Source organism: Haliotis cracherodii, unplaced genomic scaffold (assembly GCF_022045235.1).
Source record: "Haliotis cracherodii isolate W230 unplaced genomic scaffold, xgHalCrac1.p SCAF_4, whole genome shotgun sequence".
NCBI lineage: Eukaryota > Metazoa > Mollusca > Gastropoda > Lepetellida > Haliotidae > Haliotis > Haliotis cracherodii.
Window position 1 is genome coordinate 61502499 of NW_027266297.1, and position 19865 is coordinate 61522363.

Consider the following 19865-nt stretch of genomic DNA (forward strand, 5'->3'; position numbering starts at 1 on the left):
ATTGGTCCATTGAAACAAAACATTAAGTATGTAGCTGAGTGTGTTTTTAAATGTAAACACTATGTGATTAGATTTAGCTACATTTTTGCAAATTCATGTAATATCGGAGTAAGGGTGACAACTATTAGTATTCAGATATGAAAGTGATGAAATAATGCCATTGCTTCATTTCGATTCGATCAATTAAGGGTCCTGTATCTTAGGTAAGTCCTTCGTCATTCAACACTACAAAACCTGATAAGTCACAGTTCGGTATCATTTGATGCATGATTGCATCCACTTAAAACTGTCAATACAAAGTGTTGTTGCTGTCATTTTCGTCAGATTATGTCTTCACATTTGCTAGAGGAAATAAAACATCGAGGTATGCTGACAACAATCTACCAACTGGGGACCCCAGTGTACTCCACATGAACGTGTGAATGTCTGAACTACAATACCTTCGTAAGGCATGGGTATACAGACAACATATTGTTGTGTTGACTATTAAACACCTTGAATTGCATTTTGTAGTAAACTGCAGGTTTGAAGGTACACAAACACACACAGATAATTAATACACTGTCATTTGATTTATGAGTGGCATATGGCAGTTTAAGTGATTGTTTACTTTCTTCCTTAAATTATTTACAGTTTCAGTGCAGTTGTCCAAGGGAAGCAATTCATATAAAAATAATCGATATTTTGTACAGCCTGAACCCAATAAGTGAGCTAGTTGGGTTTTACGCCGCTTTGAACAATATTTCGGTTATATCATGGCGTGACAGCTTTATGTGGGAGGAAAGCCCGAAGTGGTGCAGGTGTCGGTGAAACCAACGAGCACGGATATGGTGCTGACAAGCCTAGAAACATAAACGGGGTGAACCGGGATTCGAACCCACAATCATAGGTTTCTGGCGTGCCCAAGGGACGCAACTCTGCACAGCGAATTGCAGGGCCTTAGACGACTGAACCACCTGTGCCACCTTCAAGATAATCAACAAAGATGACAAACTATTTGTTTTTGCATTGTTAATGTTTTTTGTCAGCTGTACCCCCTGAACCCAATGACAGATAAGGACATCATAATAACACTGTATCAGACAAATGTAAACAGATCAACAAGGAAGGCCCTGCTTCCAACACACATGCGACTTTATAGATTCCATGTCATAGTAACACCAAGAATGAGGTGAACCATTCGCATCAATGCACCTCTCTCGGAAATGTTTGTTTCACAATCGTACTATGGTATTGATTCACTTAGTTCGAAGAATTCCAATTATTCAGGAAAAACAGAATGACGTTTTCCAGAGGCGTTTTATTATGGTTATTTACTTACAATATATACAAGCATGGAGGCACAGGACAGTGATATATGTGTATCTACATCCCCTAGTCTATCAGGAGAGGTGAAATGGGGTTTAACGTCGCGTCCAAGATTATTGCACTTATATAGCGACGTGCATGTACGTGTGTGCGTTTGTGTGGCTGCTTGAACTAGTCCGGACTGATGCCGATTTATAGTGCTAGCTCACTGAGATACCATGCCGCAGTTTAACATGATTACCCCACTCAGAAAGAGTATACTGACTCCGAGCCGACCAGTCCGTTTTTTAGCCCCTTAATGCCGAGCGCCAGACAGGGTAACAAAAAGTACCATCTTTTAACGTCTTTTGGTATGACGCGGCCGGGGATCGAACCCCGGACCTTCCGCTCTCCGGGCGGACGCTCTACCACTAGACCACGGAGGCGGTCCCTTGTCTATCAACTACCATAACATCTGGTATAATACATATACAGCAAACATGTGTCATTATGTGACAATCTAATTTTCCTGCAATAACGTTACGTAGTTAGCGGTCATTGCAAGATTCACTTTTGTGGTAACATATTTAATGTTTCAATTAAATGGCATGGTGTAAACAAAGCCAATCCACATCTGTACATATGTACTTGGTATACTACATATATATGTGTGTATAATGACGGTATGTTACCGACAGGTTACAGATAGGATATTGTTTGGTGTAGTGTTATTTACAAGTCTGACTATTTCATATGATCTTCTAGGGTAAGGGATGGGAGATATATGCTAGTACTGGTCATGATGGGATGTGTGTTGGTACTGGTCATGATGGGATGTGTGTTGGTACTGGTCATGATGGGATGTGTGTAAGTACTGGTCAAGATGGGGTGTGTGTTAGTACTGGTGATGATGGGGTGTGTGTTGGTACTGGTCATGATGGGATATGTGTTCGTACTGGTCATGGTGGGATGTGTGTTGGTGCTGGTCATGATGGTATGTGTTGGGACTGGTCATGATGGGATGTGTGTTGGTACTGCTCATGATGGCATGTGTGTTGGTACTGGTCATGATGGGATGTGTTGGTACTGATCATGGTAGGATGTGTGTTGGTACTGGTCATGATGGGATGTGTGTTGGTACTGGTCATGATGGCATGTTTGTTGGTACCGTCCATGATGGGGTGTATGTTGGTACTGTCCATGATAGGATGTGTGTTGGTACTGGTCATGATGGGATGTGTGTTGGTACTGGTCATGATGGGATGTGTGTTGGTACTGGTCATGCCGGGATGTGTGTTGATACTGGTCTGGATGGGATGTGTGTTGGTACTGGTCATGATAGGTTGTGTGTTGGTACTGGTGATGATGGGATGTGTGTTGGTACTGGTGATGATGGGATGTGTGTTGGTACTGGTGATGATGGGATATGTGTTGGTGCTGGTCATGGTGGGATGTGTGTTGGTGCTGGTCATGATGGGATGTGTGTTGGTACTGGTCATGATGGGATGTGTGTTGGTACTGGTCATGCCGGGATGTGTGTTGATACTGGTCTGGATGGGATGTGTGTTGGTACTGGTCATGATAGGTTGTGTGTTGGTACTGGTGATGATGGGATGTGTGTTGGTACTGGTGATGATGGGATGTGTGTTGGTACTGGTGATGATGGGATATGTGTTGGTGCTGGTCATGGTGGGATGTGTGTTGGTGCTGGTCATGATGGGATGTGTGTTGGTACTGGTCTGGATGGGATGTGTTGGTGCTGGTCATGATGGGATGTGTGTTGGTACTGGCCATGATGGGATGTGTGTTGGTACTGGCCATGATGGGATGTGTGTTGGTACATATCATGATGGGATGTGTGTTGGTTCTGGTCATGAAGTGATGTGTGTTGGTACTGGTCATGATGGGATGTGTTTTGGTACTGGTCATGATGGGATGTGTGTTGGTACCGTCCATGATGGGGTGTGTGTTGGTACTGTCCAGGATGGGATGTTGGTTGGTGCTGGTCATGATGGGATGTGTGTTGGTACCGTCCATGATGGGGTGTGTGTTGGTACTGTCCAGGGTGGGATGTTGGTTGGTGCTGGTCATGATGGGATGTGTTGGTACTGGTCATGCTGGGATGTGTGTTGGTGCTGGTCTTAGAGGGATGTGTGTTGGTACCGTCCATGATGGGATGTGTGTTGGTACTGTCCATGATGGGGTGTGTGTTGGTGCTGGTCATGCTGGGATGTGTGTTGGTGCTGGTCATGATGGGATGTGTGTTGGTACTGGTCATGTTGGGATGTGAGTTTGTACTGGTCATGGTGGGATGTGTGTTGGCACTGGTCATGGTGGAATGTGTGTTGGTACTGGTCTTTATGGGATGTGTGTTGGTACTGGTCATGATGGGATGTGTGTTGGTGCTGGTCATGGTGGGATGTGTGTTTGTACTGGTCATGATGGGATGTGTGTTGGTACTGGTCATGGTGGGATGTGTGCTGGTACTGGTCATGCTGGGATGTGTGTTGGTACTGGTCATGATGGGATATGTGTTGGTACTGGTCATGATGGGATATGTGTTGGTACTGTCCATGATGGGGTGTGTGTTGGTACTGGTCATGATGGGATGTGTGTTGATACTGGTCATGACGGGATGTGTGTTGGTACTGGTCATGATGGGATGTGTGTTGGTACTGTCCATGATGGGATGTGTGTTGGTACTGGTCATGATGGGATGTGTTTTGGTACTGGTCATGATGGGATGTGAGTTTGTACTGGTCATGATGGGATGTGTGTTGGTACTGGTCATGGTTGGATGTGTGTTGGTACTGGTCTTGATGGGATGTGTGTTGGTGCTGGCCATGGTGGGATGCGTACACGTGTGTTGGTACTGGTCATGGTGGAATGTGTGTTGGTACTGGTCATGATGGGATATGTGTTGGTACTGGCCATGATTGGATGTGTGTTGGTGCTGGTCATGATGGGATGTGTGTTGGTACTGGTCATGATGGGATGTGTGTTGGTGCTGGCCATGGTGGGATGCGTACACGTGTGTTGGTACTGGTTATGATGGGGTGTGTGTTGGTACTGGTGATGATGGGATGTGTGTTGGTGCTGGTCATGGTGGGATGTGTGTTGGTACTAGTCATGATGGCATGTGTGTTGGTACTGGTCATGATGGGATGTGTGTTGGTACTGGTCATGATAGGTTGTGTGTTGGTACTGGTCATGATAGGTTGTGTGTTTGTACTGGTCATGATGGGATGTGTGTTGGTACTGATCTGGATGGGATGTGTGTTGGTACTGGTCATGATAGGTTGTGTGTTGGTACTGGTCATGATAGGTTGTGTGTTGGTACTGGTCATGATGGGATGTGTGTTGGTACTGCTCATGATGGGATGTGTGTTGGTACTGGCTATAACGAGATGTGTGTTTGTACTGGTCATGATGGGATGTGTGTTGGTATATACGTACTGATCCCTTACCCGAGGAGATCATATATCGCAACTTCGCCAAGGATGACAGCACTTTACAAAAGTGACAATTCCTCGTTATATCAGAAGGCTGAGAGCATGTCAGTCATTGAAAAGTAAACGTGGTCGTCATACTCGAAACAGATCGCACAGAATATTTGAGGCTTTGTGAATTAACCTGAGAATGCTCAACATAGGTAAATACTTCGTTCACTTATTGTTTTCTGTTTGTCGATGCACTTGATCAAGACATGTGAGTTGGACTGACCCTTGTCCGCCTTCCTATCACCTCATCAGCACACCGTTACACCTGCAATGAACAACGGGAAGTATGTCATAATATTCACTACTTATTATTTCCCGATAATATGATAACTTATAATCATTATGCAGTTTACTGAAGTTTTTGCTTGACAAATCCACCTAAAAAAATTGAATTGTGAAATTCGACTGTATGATGCCAATTACCGCCTGTTCCGCCTTGTACTGCGGTAAAAGACTCCAGCGTCATTTAAACGATAAACACATTCAATTGAATGCAATTCATGACTGCCATAAGTGTTTCGATATCACAGCACACATTCTCCATTCCCTGCTAACTTGGTGGGTGGGGGTGTCACGGGTGGCCTAGTCGTCTAAGGCGCCGCGATTCGCTGTGCAAGGTTGCGTCCCTTGGGCACGCAAGAAACCTGATTGTGGGTTGGAATCCCGGTTCGCCCCGATTATGTTTGTAGATTTCTCAGCGCAATATCCGTTTCATCGAAGTGGTAAACGTATGAGACCTGCATCACTTCGGGCTTTCCTCCCACATTAAGCTGACACGCCGTGATATAACTGGAAAACTGTTAAAAGCGGCGTTAAACCCAACTCACTGACTGAATCCTGTTAACGGGACTGGTCTTTGTCAACAATGGAACATTTACGTACACGGGATGATGTCTGAAGTTCTCCCAGCATCGCTGACACTGGAGCCACACAGGTCTACAGTTGTCAGTCAGTATCCCCCGGGTCTGCAGGGCATCGATCAGGGCTCTGTACAGGAGAATGTACTGTTCCTGCAATCATTAATATAATTTTAGTTTTCTTTGGGCATGAATGGGTCAGTTTTCTTAGGCGTCACAATTCACTGTGAAGAGTTGCTTCCCTTAAATGTACAAGAAATTAGTGATCTTTCGTTATAATCCAAGGTTTTAAGATTTATTTAGTGGAAAATATCCCTCCCGGGTCAAGCTAACATGCCGTGATATAATTGAAATGCTGTTCAAAGCGGGGTTAAAAAACAAAAACACTCAAAACATCCACTTGGTTGCTGAAACCAAGCATTGCAACACATGTATATTTCAGACAAAAGCAAGAACAGTTACTGAGGAAAACGCAGATATAATCCGTGCATACCTCACAAAACATACACATGAACACCGCTGGAGTAATCATTCGAATAAACTATAACGGTATTGGACAATAGCGTATCTCTGTCGAGAACAAATTACCCGATATTGAACCATAACATGTATATCCCACTTAGACACAGTATACTGACTCCGAGCCGACCAGTCCTTGCTTTAGCCTCTTAATGCCGAGCGCCAGACAGGGTAACAACAAGTACCGTCTTTTGGTATGACGCGGTCGGGGATCGAACCCCGGACCTTCCGCTCTCTCAGGGCGGATGCTGTTCCACTAGACCACGGAGGCGGTCCAAAGAATCACGAACTCTATGACGTACTGTTATTGATCGCAAATTGACACATGTAAAGTCAATATTTCGTTACCTCTGTGTGAACCATGTTCATTCTCTGCATACGGAATCCCTGGACACATTCAAATACACAGGCTCGGGAGTCATCCCTTGCCTGCTCAATCAGATACACCAAGGCTAGGAACGTCCCAGTCCGCCCAACTCCAGCACTTAATGAGAAACAATTACCTTTCACAGCTGTCAACGTCATAAGGTTATTATCATTTTAAACAAACACAAGATTAAGATGTGTATTAAGATGTGTAACTGCTTTGTGTTCAAATTGTATGCTACAGCTTACTCCTTTCGAGAACACCTTGTGTCATCCTGATTCTCCGTGATCCACATAAAATGTTCATAGCTGTTTTGCCTTATGCGCCCAATGGGAAATATTGTGCAGGTACTCGAGATTGATTATTCGCTCACTTGAATATTAATGTTTAATGTAGTATTATCAATATAACCTCTGTTGGAAAAGGGCTGCACTAGTACTGTTTGGGTTTCATGTCCAATTATTAAACAACATGCTTTGCAGACAGAGCGTTCGAATCCCGGTTCGCCCCGATTATGTTTCTAGGTTTGTCAGCACCATATCCGTGCTCGTGGGTTTCACCCAAGTGATAAACATTTGAAACCTACATCACTTCGGGCTTTTCTCCCACATTAAGCTGACACGCCGTGATATAACTGGAATACTGTTAAAAGTGCCGTTAAGCCCAAATAACTCACTAACTGCAGATAGAGCGCAAAGATTTCGTCAAAGATTAAACTAGGTTGTACATGTGTAATAATTATACTTTCGTCATGTTTGCCTTTACAAAATGTAACATATTAAGTATTGTAATTAAATTAAATTGCATAAGACTACACAATTACGTTTTCGCCATAAAAAGTGTAAATGATAGCCAACAAGACACATTAAACAACACCTGCAGTGCACCACTGTTGTGCCTCCCTCGTCTTTGTCTGTGTTCTTCACAACTTTATAGAAGTCGATAAGTGACGTCACTTCCTCAGGGACACCGTAGGCAGGCCAGGACGTGTAGTGCAGGTGGTAAATCACCCTTGTTGGATTGTTGGGCTTTAATGAAAGTGAAATCAATGTGTGGATGATATGTGCATGGTGAATCATGCGACAGTCATACAATACGAAATGAATATGATTAGCTTTATGAATAAGGCATGTTTTGTTTGTTTGTTGTTTAACGCCGCACTCAGCAATACTCCTGCTATATGACGGCGGTCTGTAAATGATCGAGTCTGGACCAGACAATCCAGTGATTAATATCATGAGCATCGATCCACGCAATTGGGATCGATGACATGCATCAGCCAACTCAGCGAGCCTGACCACCCGATCCCGTTAGTCGCCTTTTACGACATGCAGAGTCACCTTTTACGGCAAGCATGGGTTGCTGAAGACCTATTCTATCCTTGAATCTTCACGGGTCAATAAGGCCTGACCACCCGATCCCGTTAGTCTCCTTTTACGACAAGCAGAGTCACCTTTTACGGCAAGAATGGGTTGCTGAAGACCTATTCTATCCCTGAATCTTAACGGGTCAATAAGGCATTTACGTGTGTGTACTTCAGTTAACATCAGTGTAAGTCTTACCTTCCATATTGCTAATCGTCTTGTCGTGTAATGCTGAAACACCCTTTCCTCAATACACTGGACAGACACATCCCCATACGTCTTGCAGTCCATGCCGCAGCACGGCCAGTACTGGTCACACTTGGCCTATACATGAGAGGAATATGAATATACTTGAGATAAAACATGGAGAAGCAGATGGTGTGTCAATAGGTGACATGAGTCGTTTATGTTACTCTGATTTGACTTTTCTTTGAAATAATTAAACTTACAAAGCCTGCTTCGACAAGGTTTGTCAGCATCACAATCTTGTTTGCATCAAGTTGCCAGATCATTCTCCAAAAATCCAACACCACGTGGCTGGAAGGGCCTATGTGTAAATGTAAAAAGTTAATATGTAGCTTTTGTTAAATAAAACATGTCATATACTCTGACAATGTGCGTTTGTGTAAAAAACATTTTGGGGGGCAAACAACTTTCTATTCATTAACTGAATTCATTTAGTGTATACCAAAGGACGAACCTTGTGTTGCGATGAATTGCGTTTCTTGTCTGTAACCCTGGATTGACAACAGAAAGGAATACATGGTTGTGATTTTGATATGTGTGAGTATTATAGGGTCATTATTTCAATATACTAGTATATGGCGTAACAAAGATTTATTTCCAAACCAAATATAGTGAGTGAGTGAGTGAGTTTGGTTTAAAGCCGCTTTTAACAGTATTCCAGTTATATCACAGCGTGTCAGCTAAATGTTGGAGGAAAGCCCGAAGTGATGCAGGTCTTAGACGTTTACCACTTCGGTGAAACCCACGGGCACGGGTATGGTGATGACAAACCTAGAAACATTATCGGGGCGAATTGGGATTCGAACCCACAATTATAGGTTTCTGGCGTGCCCAAGGGACGCAACTCTGCACAGCGAATCGCGGCGCCTTAGACGACTGTGCCACCCGTGCCACCCCCACCCCCCCACCCCCCCCACCCCCACCCCACCCCACCCCAAACCAAATGTACAACATCCGGATCAATGATACCAGGTTGGGCATTACATGTATATTTTATTCCATGTAGATTTGGATCTTATCTACTTACATCAATGTAGGAAGCGTTGATGTAATCACTTCCATCTTCGTCCTCCACCGCCAGGCACACTCGGGTGGTGTCAACTGAAACATCACATAAAACATCTACAGTTCCTTCTGAATCCGTGATGTTAAACGGTTTTATTTTGGAAGGTATTTCTCTTCTTTCAACACACATAAAACAATTTAACGAATGATGAAACAGAAGACACGTGTAACATCGTAAATAGTACTTGCATGGTAGAATGTCCTTATATCTGTTTTTAAAGATATTTTCAGCCAATAGTCCACAGTGACTTGAGTTGGCGTTTGGCTTGGGTAATTTCTGGAGATAGAAAGGTATACACATATAAAAGAACTTTATATACACATAAAGCCTAATTTATGTACTCAATTTGAAGTTTCCATTATGATAACACCATGTTCATTGATTGAAAACAATTATATGTACGTAAGCATAGACGCCTCTTTAGGTAAGTGCAGAATGGCACGTGTGCTGGTACTGACTATAGTGGAATGTGTGCTGGTAACGCCATGATGGGGTGTGTGCTGGTACTGGGCATGAAGTGATGTGTGTTGGTACTGGCTATAGTGGGATGTGTGTTGGTACTGGCTATAGGTGGATGTGTGTTGGTACTGGCTATAGTGGGGTGTGTGTTGGTACTGGCCATAGGTGGATGTGTGTTGGTACTGGCTATAATGGGATGTGTGTTGGTACTGGCTATAATGGGATGTGTGTTGGTACTGGCTATAGTGGGATGTGTGTTGATGCTGGCCATAGGTGGATGTGTGTTGGTACTGGCTATAGTGGGATGTGTGTTGGTACTGGCTATAGTGGGATGTGTGTTGGTACTGGCTATAGGTGGATGTGTGTTGGTACTGGCTATAGTGGGATGTGTGTTGGTACTGGCTATAGTGGGATGTGTGTTGGTACTGGCTATAGGTGGATGTGTGTTGGTACTGGCTATAGTGGGATGTGTGTTGGTACTGGCTATAGTGGGATGTGTGTTGGTACTGGCTATAGTGGGATGTGTGTTGGTACTGGCCATGGGTGGATGTGTGTTGGTACTGGCTATAGTGGGATGTGTGTTGGTACTGGCTATAGTGGGATGTGTGTTGGTACTGGCCATAGGTGGATGTGTGTTGGTACTGGCTATAGTGGGATGTGTGTTGGTACTAGCTATAGTGGGATGTGTGTTGGTACTGGCTATAGTGGGATGTGTGTTGGTACTGGCTATAGTGGGATGTGTGTTGGTACTGGCTATAGTGGGATGTGTGTTGGTACTGGCCATAGGTGGATGTGTGTTGGTACTGGCTATAGTGGGATGTGTGTTGGTACTGGCTATAGTGGGATGTGTGTTGGTACTGGCTATAGTGGGATGTGTGTTGGTACTGGCCATGGGTGGACGTGTGCTGGTACTGGCAATAGTGGGATGTGTGTTGGTAACGCCATGATGGGATGTGTGTTGGTAACGCCATGATGGGATGTGTGCTGGTACTGGCCATGGGTGGATGTGTGTTGGCACTGGCTATAGTGGGATGTGTGTTGGTAACGCCATGATGGGATGTGTGCTGCTACTGGCTATAGTGGGATGTGTGTTGGTAACGCCATGATGGGATGTGTGTTGGTAACGCCATGATGGGATGTGTGTTGATAATGCCATGATGGGATGTGTGCGGGTACTGGGCATGAAGTCATGTATTAAGTGTTAGACATGTATGGAGGTGAATTACAAAACGATCCATGGAGCAAAATGTATGTTTACAGTTATAAGACAGTCGCAACTTTAGATGTGAGTGGTTTACCATGAACTCCTCTACCATGTAACTGATTGACTCTTCACCCTGAAGTTCCGGACACATTTGTACTTGAGGAGGACTTCTTGCTGTAAATAAAAACGCCACTGAACAATTCCATGTACTAACATTCTCAATTCAATGTTCAGTCAAACACAGAGGTTAATACACGAATATTTGGAGGTATAGCAGATAATGACGAAGATACTATATTAGCATGGCGGTACATTATACATTACAAGAGAGAAAGGACACAAAGATCAACAGTAGGAGATATACATGTTGGTCTTAATATCACAAAACCAATCTAGAGCATCACTTGCATTATACTGGCTACGTTTAACAATTATCCTGATATCTTACATATGAAATTTTCTATTTTCTATATACAAGTAAATCGATCATTATATTTTCTTGATGTTACAAGCTACAATGTACACTTACAGCCACCGGCGTGTTCATATAGAGGGTTATCCGTGTCAGACATGTCACTGACGGTGTCCTCATTCTGGGCAGCCATTGGAATGAAAGGAGCCATGACCCGGTGGTCATCTTTGTGCCTAAACTTCCGTCTTCGTCTGTAACGATATATTGTAGACATGAATAATCTCACTTTAGTGAAGCATGATGAAATATTGAGAAGAACCTTCTAACCTGTGTCTTTCAGGATTATTTCTTAAAGTCATAATTGTTATTATCAACTCAACTTACTTGATCTACATGCTTACCTTCTCCACACAACAAGTCCAACAAGAAGCAGGATCATGAGCACAGCCAACACCACCAGTATGACACCTCGAGTTGCTGTACTGGCTGCAACCGTCGACATATTAAATGTACTGTTGTAACAACGCTGCATAATATACTCAATGACGAAAGAAACGCGAATCCATACATGTTGGTTAAAATTTGAAGTATGATTCACATTCAAGAGATATTATATTGGTTCGATGCACACACGAAAATACTGTTATGTTGTGTGAACCGACGCGCATGAACGCATCACATGTGACGTCATATATCCATGACACCATTTGTCTCGTGCAGGATTAGCGTGTACAGTTTGGAAATCACGTGCAGCATATTGTTATAAGAATAAAGACTCTGTGGTAACACTTGTCTGAGTGTGAGTTTTGTCATTAAGTGGTACACATTGGAAATGACTATTCTCAACGTACATACGTCTCTATGTGTTTCTATGGTTCGCGTTTCTTTTGTTGGTGAGTATACATCAACTCAAAGACGATTAAAGAATACACAGGTGATGATAGCTATACATTGTATTGAAGAATTATCTCACATGTCAAATATGATTTACCACTTGACATGAATGTAATCGATTGAGAACAAAATGTGTTGTTTGATAAAGAAATAAATCATTCGGATTGGAAAACGGAAGGTGTAAATAGGTGGAACTAATTTATACCAGCCTAAAGTAACCAAAACATGTATGGTGTATCAAAGTTCGTGGAACTGCACACACCATACTCATTTTCTAATCTATTTAGAGTTTGACGAATTTCATCAGAAATATGTATGCATGTGGTATTTATCAAGTTCCAAGTTCCAGTAGTATAAGGAGAAAACAAAGGTTACCATTTATACCTCGGTGTTTATTGACCTCCAGCTGATCTCATATCACTGGTATTATCTACTTTTCCGTGTTGCCTGTATCTATTTTTGTCTATGTTAGTTTGATCACATGTTAGTTCAATCAGAAAATATTGTATCCAAATATCAAATTAATGTCTCCACTACAATATTCATTCCATAACCGACTGCACACTGTCTCCTGTAAACTGTCTCTGATCCCCTCCAAGAGTTGATTTACCGGGGTTAATTGTTAGGGGGCAGTTTTTTTTGGAGGGGGAAGGTTTATCTGTTAGCCTCTTTGCTACTCTTCACTTTGTTACAAATTCCCCGTGTCTTTTTCACATCCATCTCTACAGTTGGAGAAACGGCTATCTTTACAGTACATACCCCTCTTAACTTTGCTCACAGCTGTCACACTCCCCTCTGTTATAACGTCCATCTCTACAGTCGCTCTGACAATAAGCATAGGTCGTCGCGGACCTACTCGGAATTCCATCGGATAATTGTCTGTAGACGTTTTTGTTTTTTTTAATGTAGGTTTCGTCACTCAGGATACATACTCCAAAGTTAAAGCGAAACACACAAAATAGTCTCTAATGTATTTTTAGTATCACAACTGTCAAAATTCTCCGCCATATTATCACATCACAACGCAACTACTTTCGATATTTGTCTATTTCCTTGTGGAATTGTTAGAAATAAAATAATATGTGTACAACTCACCCGGCAATGTACACTGTCCGTCTTGATTACATCCTTCCCTACAGGTGATAGGACAGGAGATATTACAGTACTTTCCACTGTTCCCTGGCTTACAACTCTCACACTTTCCGATCTCCTTATCACATACATCTCTACAGTTGGAGGGACAGGTAACATCACACTTGTCCCCTCTGTAGCCCGACACGCAGTTGACACACTCCCCCGTGTCTTTATTACATCCATCTCTACTACAGTTGGGGGGACAGGTAACATCACTCTTGTCCCCTGTGTAACCTGGCTCACAGCTGTCACACTCCCCCGTGTCTTTGTCAAATCCATCTCTACAGTTGGGGGAACAGGTAACATTACACTTGTCCCCTGTGTAATCTGGCTCACAGCTGTCACACTCCCCCGTGTCTTTGTCACATCCTTCTCTACTACAGTTGGGGGGACAGGTAACATCACACTTGTCCCCTGTGTAACCTGGCTCACAGCTGCCACACTCCCCCGTGATCCTATTACATCCATCTGTACAGTTGGAGGAACAAGGTGTTCTACAGTGTGGACCGTAATACCGGGGATTCTGACACGGTCCTGTACAACCATCACCATAACGTTCACACTGTGTACAGGCTGTAGGACAGTTAACACCACAGTTATCTCCCTTCTTGCCGGCCACACATCCCTCTGTACACACAACACGGGTGTTGTTCATCTGACAGCGAGAGTTGAGACAGGTGTCTGGACAGTCATGTTCACACTGTTTACCATAGAACCTGGAGTCTAGACACTGGAGACACTCTCCAGATGACGTCACATTGACACAGCGAGGTAGACACACACCGTCAACACAGGTCACGTTGTTACCGTCACAGTTACTACAAGGAGTACTGGCTGCAAGTGCTGTTACAAATAGAAAAAAACAACTATTTAAGAGCATAAGACAAATAATATTTATGAAAGGAAAACATGTAGATTTTGTGCATTTTTCAAGTTTCATAGTTTCTTTGAATCACATTTAATAATAAAAGTGCCACATGTGTTTTATATTTATTTTTTCTAACCGGAAGCTTTTTTATTGAGGTGTTAATCGAAAAGACTCAAGGAATCGGTGCCTACACTACAGTCCAACTCCAAGATGTAATTGGAGATGGCCGTAAATATCGTGATGACTCACTGAAAACAGCACGTACCATCATGAATATAACAGGATGTCTTACAATACTCTTAAGTATTGGGTCATAGCTACGATATTGGGTCAAATATCTTATATGCCACCAGAGGGCGCCGATTCATCAGAATTTCTACCAATTAATAGATACTTTCTTAAGTGTTTCCGTAGATATATGTTGAAGATGGCACGCACACACAGACACACACACACAGACACACACAGAAACATACACACAGAGACACAAACACACACAGAGACAGACACACACACTCACACACACAATCATACACACAACACACACAGCAACATACAGACACACACACATACACGTACACACACACACTCACACACAGACATATACAGAGACACACACTCACACACACACATATGCATACATACACAGACACACACACAGGGGCACAGACGCAGACACACACAGACACGCAGACACACACATTGACACAAACAGACATACAGATACACACAGACAGACAGGCTGACACACAGACACATATATATATATACATAATACACACACATATATATATATATATATATATATATATATACACGCGTGTGTGTGTGCGTGTGTATGTCAGCTTACCATTTAACACAAAACATGAGCAAAAGAGAAGTTGCTTCATCCAATCCATGACTTGTCTTTGTGTGTCTGGATCTATTTTGCCGTGTCCAGCCTGAGTGTGGTGGTCATTTCAGACAGAATCCTTAAATCAGAAACACCAAAGACCAATGTTTTCAGCATCACCAACCATGTGGGTTATACATGACGTTCACATTATAAAGTTATGACACATTCAGGAAATCCCAAGTGTATTACAGGGACGTTTCAGTGAATGCACATATATGCAAATCAGCTGAGTGATATATCAAAAGTGGATACGATACATGCATACAAATGAAAAGCACATACGAAGGTCATAGAAACCAATACATTAGGCAATCATTGAGACATCAACTCGTTACGCTTGCAATCACAAACTAAGCATATTATATGCACAAATACGATCAATTAGTTATCAAGTGTATGATGACTTTGTTGTTTGATCAAGGTCACAACGTTCAAGGCCTGAGCAAAAGTTTTCTATGGTACACATGTGGAGGACATTTCACAACTTGATGTATCCGTGACGATGTCCGAAGCCAGTCATTGTTTTGACTTGTACCTTAAGTCCCTGTGTTGTTTCAGACGAACAATTGATTTGCCTTTGCATGTGTTTGTGATTCGCGAAAACCTGGTATCATCACTGTTTGTTAGTGATTCATAAACACATGCCTATGATACAGTCGGAACAGCACAATGGACAATGTTTTAAAATAGATTTCTTATGATTCTGGAAATGATGCTGTCACTTTTCTTCAAATGGTTACGGAAAAAATATTACAGGTTTTTAACCGGTTGACAGATTCAATATACGTTTCAGTTGTCACAGTTGTCGTATCACAGAGTCAATACCGTACAGTAATTACACCACATTGCACCTTCAACATAACCTGATTAATGCCGGAAAGTGAGTCGAGCAGATACCAGTGAGTCATACATGTGTAATTTCCTGTTGCTATCAGGTCAACTGATAGAGTGGCGTGCACTCTTTAGTGTATTTCACTAAAAGAAAGAAAATGCTTCAGGGATACATGCCAATATAATGTTATAGAAACATCTCAATGGCTTATCTAAATGAAAATGACACATGTATCACACGTCAGTACCTACATGTACATGTGAAACTGCTTCAAACTTATAGCGAATGAGTGATTGAATGTGTTTTACCGCCGCAGCCAGCAATATTCCATCTATATCACAGCAGTCTGTCACAGTTCGATTGGGGGAGACGTTCCCCGCCGTCAGGTTAGATAACACGTCACCGAGCCTGAACACCTGTTCCACGTCAGTTGCTTCTTATGACGAGCACAGGTTACGAGGGGTCAGTTCGATCAGGGAATCTCTGGGGTGACCTAATAATAACCTATTAACGCGATATATATTTTACCACGTTATATTATATGCTGTGCTTATCGGATGGGAGTCCATGTAGTGCTTTAGAGATGGTAACTTTAGCACCCAGAATCCCTCATCGAGAACTGCTTCATACCATTTTGAAGACTTAAGCATAACATTGCTTAACATACGGAGTATGATCCTGTACATGTTGGGCTGACATGTTAACGTTATTTTGAACTCATGTTTTTTCATGAACCAATGCAAACATTTGATAAACGGTGATCTGTGCATGTGTTTTGTAACTACGTGTCAAAAAGGCTTTATATCCAAATCGTGATGTTGTACGACGTTGATTAATGATTAATAGACAAAATAAATTCATGTTAAAGCTGATGTTTCGGTTTCAGAATATCTGATTTGTCCTTCTAAACCAAGCATACGTGATGTTTGTCCTCTACTCAAACCCGATACTATTTACTTTCATTCTGGTATTAACTGCATATGGTCACTATACATTATGATACATAAATGAAAGCTACCGGACAGGAAACTAATGTTTTGGGTCTACCTCCCACATTCATTGTAAAAAAATCCAGTGTCGTAAAGAAATTGCCTTGTAAACTATTGTGAATACGGTCGGGTATTGTAGAGTAAGGACGTTAGACCATGAATACTGAAGTTGTAGACAAAATATCTAGCATTTGAAAGTGCTCTTTTATTTTACTTTAATATAAATGAGAGAGTGATCAATGAAGCAACGATTACTGACAGAGAAACCTATCTAGACCCATGTTCGTCGGAGACTCTTACATATAATTAGTCTTTGGTGATATAGGATTATTTTATTGTTATCGTTAATAGCTACTGGTCATTTTCACTGAAGTAATAAAATCAATCATAATCAGAAAATCAATCAGAAATTAGTCAAAGGTTGACTATTGCAACATAGTGTATTGATCGTTACCAACATGTGTGTGTTCTCAATGTGCCTGCTAATTATTCTGTCCAGTCGTCTTAAAACAAGACCTTTACATGCATCCAGAGAGATGTTGAAAATGATGGAGGAGGCTGTGTCTATTCATAGATTGGACATTTTAAGCCTGAGTACATAACATCCATTTTCAGGTCAGGTACCTCCATGTTTTGTCTTTGCATTGATGCGGAATAGACTACGAGATACGCAGTACGGGGTTTTTAGCCAGCCAAGGAACACTGTGAAGACATATATTGCTGTACCCCTAAGCCCCGCCACCATCCAAACCAAGGGTAATGCCATTGATCTGGTAAGGAGACACAGTCATGGTGCCAACACACTCTCAGTGTGCCTACACTAGTACCCGGGTTCGATTCCCGACATGGGTACATTGTGTGAAGCCCATTTCTGGTGTCCCCCGCCGTGATATTGCTTGACTATTGCTAAAAGCGGCGTAAAACCATACTCACTCACTCACTCATTATATACAGACGTTGCAAAATGCTTAACAGTTTCTGGATTTCTGAAGACATTAGTAAGTTAAATTTATGTAATGTTGGATATAAGTAGTATTTTGGGGGTATGTATACTATCTCACGAGATTGTCAAAAGCATAATACACACGTACAAAACGGTATTCATCCTCTATGCATTTTTGTTTGCATACCTGACATATTCTATCTGATTTTACTTCTTTAACATATCTACCCCTTCAAGTATATATACAGAAAACAGGACATCGTGACATTGGAAAATATAAGAAACATTAAAATGTTAAACAGAACACAATGCATTTGTTTGCAGTTATCTGATACCTGATTGAATCTCCAAAATAGTTGATGATATCCACACGAAGATTTATCACAAAAGGTGAAAATAATATTTCCAATCGACAGTGACACTCATGACGGACGTTTTACCGGAAGTGAAACATGGGACGGGTCTGTGTCAAAATAACATGGAGCTACATGCCTGGCGCTCGGCAATAAGGGGATGAAACAAGGACTGATCGGTCCAGTCAGTATACTCAGTGTCTGAGTGGGGTTTCCAAGTTAAACTGGCATGTCATTTCAGTGAACTATATCTAGGACTTAAAACCTGCATACGTCCGAACTGGTACACACACACACACACTGCATGTACATTGCTTCATCATTGCAATAATCTTGAACGCGGCATTAAACCTCATTTCTCCTCACCACTTGTGAAAGTAAGTTTGTGTTTCCTGAGCTACACTACAAACTGTGTTTTATGATGAAACAGAAGCTGTAGAAGTATGCATACAGAAAATGTCACATTTTGATGAAGGTTTTGGTTGTACGTGCCAGTTTTGATTATAAACAAACTCAATCAGGTTTCAAGGAAATAACATTAGGTTGTTTGTTTGTTTGTTGTTTAACGCCGTACTCAGCAATATTCTGGACCAGACAATCAAGTGAGTGACATCATGAACATCGACCTACGCAAGTGAGATAAGATGACATGCATCAACCAAGTCAGCGAGCCTGATCACCCGATAAGCATAGTCGCCTTTTACGGCAAGCATGGGTTGCTGAAGACCTATGTTAACCCGGATCTTCACGGTTCGAAGGAAATTACAAGACAGGTGCAATGATGAATGTTATCTACGTCACAAAACATTACCTTTCAGTGACTGCCTCTTGAAACATTACCGAATGCTCTTGGTAGGCTGTGCAGCCATACAGTATCTGTGTCCTGGTGTGCATGTGTGCTATCGGGTCCCGGAATAAACGCAATCACAAAAAACAAGACTCGTTGCATTACCATACTGAAACTGTTATTCTTCCGTGTTTGCTGGTATAAACAGGCCACAGCAAGTTGATGACTTGTTCCCCGGAGTCCTCGTCGCCTATCTAAAATACCCCTCAATTCCTCAGATGATAATTTTTACCTTAATTGTATGTAAGCTTTTGTGTGCTTGCTGGTAGAAAGGGTAAGTGTTTCATAACATCCTCCCTTACCCGTGAATTTGTGACATAGATCGTAACATTTATCATTACAACTGTCTTTTAATTTCTTTAAATTTCCTTCCTGTTATATCCAATCAATTCCCGAGGAAAGAGTCGAAATGTCCCGTCAGTCGGCCGAACAGCGACTATCCTCCTCATTTGTTGAAGGAAACAAAACTGAAATCATAGGCCAATTCCCGCAACACTGCCACGCAATGATTTTGTTTGTTCGATTGTTTGTTGCTTAACGCCGAACTCAGCAATATTCCAGCTATAACGGCGGTCTGTAAATAATCGAGCCTGGACCAGACAAGCCAGTGATTGACATCATGAGCATCGATCTACGCAATTTGGATACCATGACATGCATCAACCAAGTCAGCGAGAATGACCACCCGATCCCGTTAGTCGCCTCCTACAACAAACATAGTCGCCTTTTACGGCAAGCATGGGTGCTGAAGATCTAGTCTACCCCGGATCTTCACGGGTGAATCAAATAAAACTATGAAAATAAAAGCGACTATATGATAAGCATGTGT

At 42.2% G+C, this 19865-nt stretch overlaps 2 protein-coding genes and 1 pseudogene across 2 annotated transcripts; all 3 read right to left on the bottom strand.

Moving 5' to 3' along the window:
• Nucleotides 1-1342: 1342 nt before the first annotated feature.
• LOC139479740 (receptor-type tyrosine-protein phosphatase gamma-like) lies at nucleotides 1343-19070 on the bottom strand (annotated as a pseudogene).
• LOC139479577 (uncharacterized) lies at nucleotides 2274-3002 on the bottom strand. The gene has a single exon (XM_071262414.1). It carries the CDS (start codon nucleotides 3000-3002, stop codon nucleotides 2274-2276), a length of 729 nt encoding a protein of 242 aa, XP_071118515.1.
• LOC139479578 (uncharacterized) lies at nucleotides 3051-4132 on the bottom strand. Its single transcript, XM_071262415.1, has 2 exons — nucleotides 3451-4132; nucleotides 3051-3100 (listed from the first exon to the last, which is right to left on the bottom strand). The coding sequence occupies exons 1-2, from the start codon at nucleotides 4130-4132 to the stop codon at nucleotides 3051-3053; spliced, it is 732 nt and encodes a 243-aa protein (XP_071118516.1).
• Nucleotides 19071-19865: the final 795 nt, after the last annotated feature.

Bases quoted from the DNA above. Each gene is read 5' to 3' on its own strand.
- LOC139479578 (XM_071262415.1), bottom strand. From the start codon at position 4,132: ATGGCCAGCACCAACACACATCCCATCAAGACCAGTACCAACACACAT. The intron at 3,101-3,450 runs GTACCAACACAC...CATCATGGCCAG, and splicing joins CACACATCCCATCATGGACG to TACCAACACACATCCCATCA.
- LOC139479577 (XM_071262414.1), bottom strand. From the start codon at position 3,002: ATGACCAGCACCAACACACATCCCACCATGACCAGCACCAACACATAT.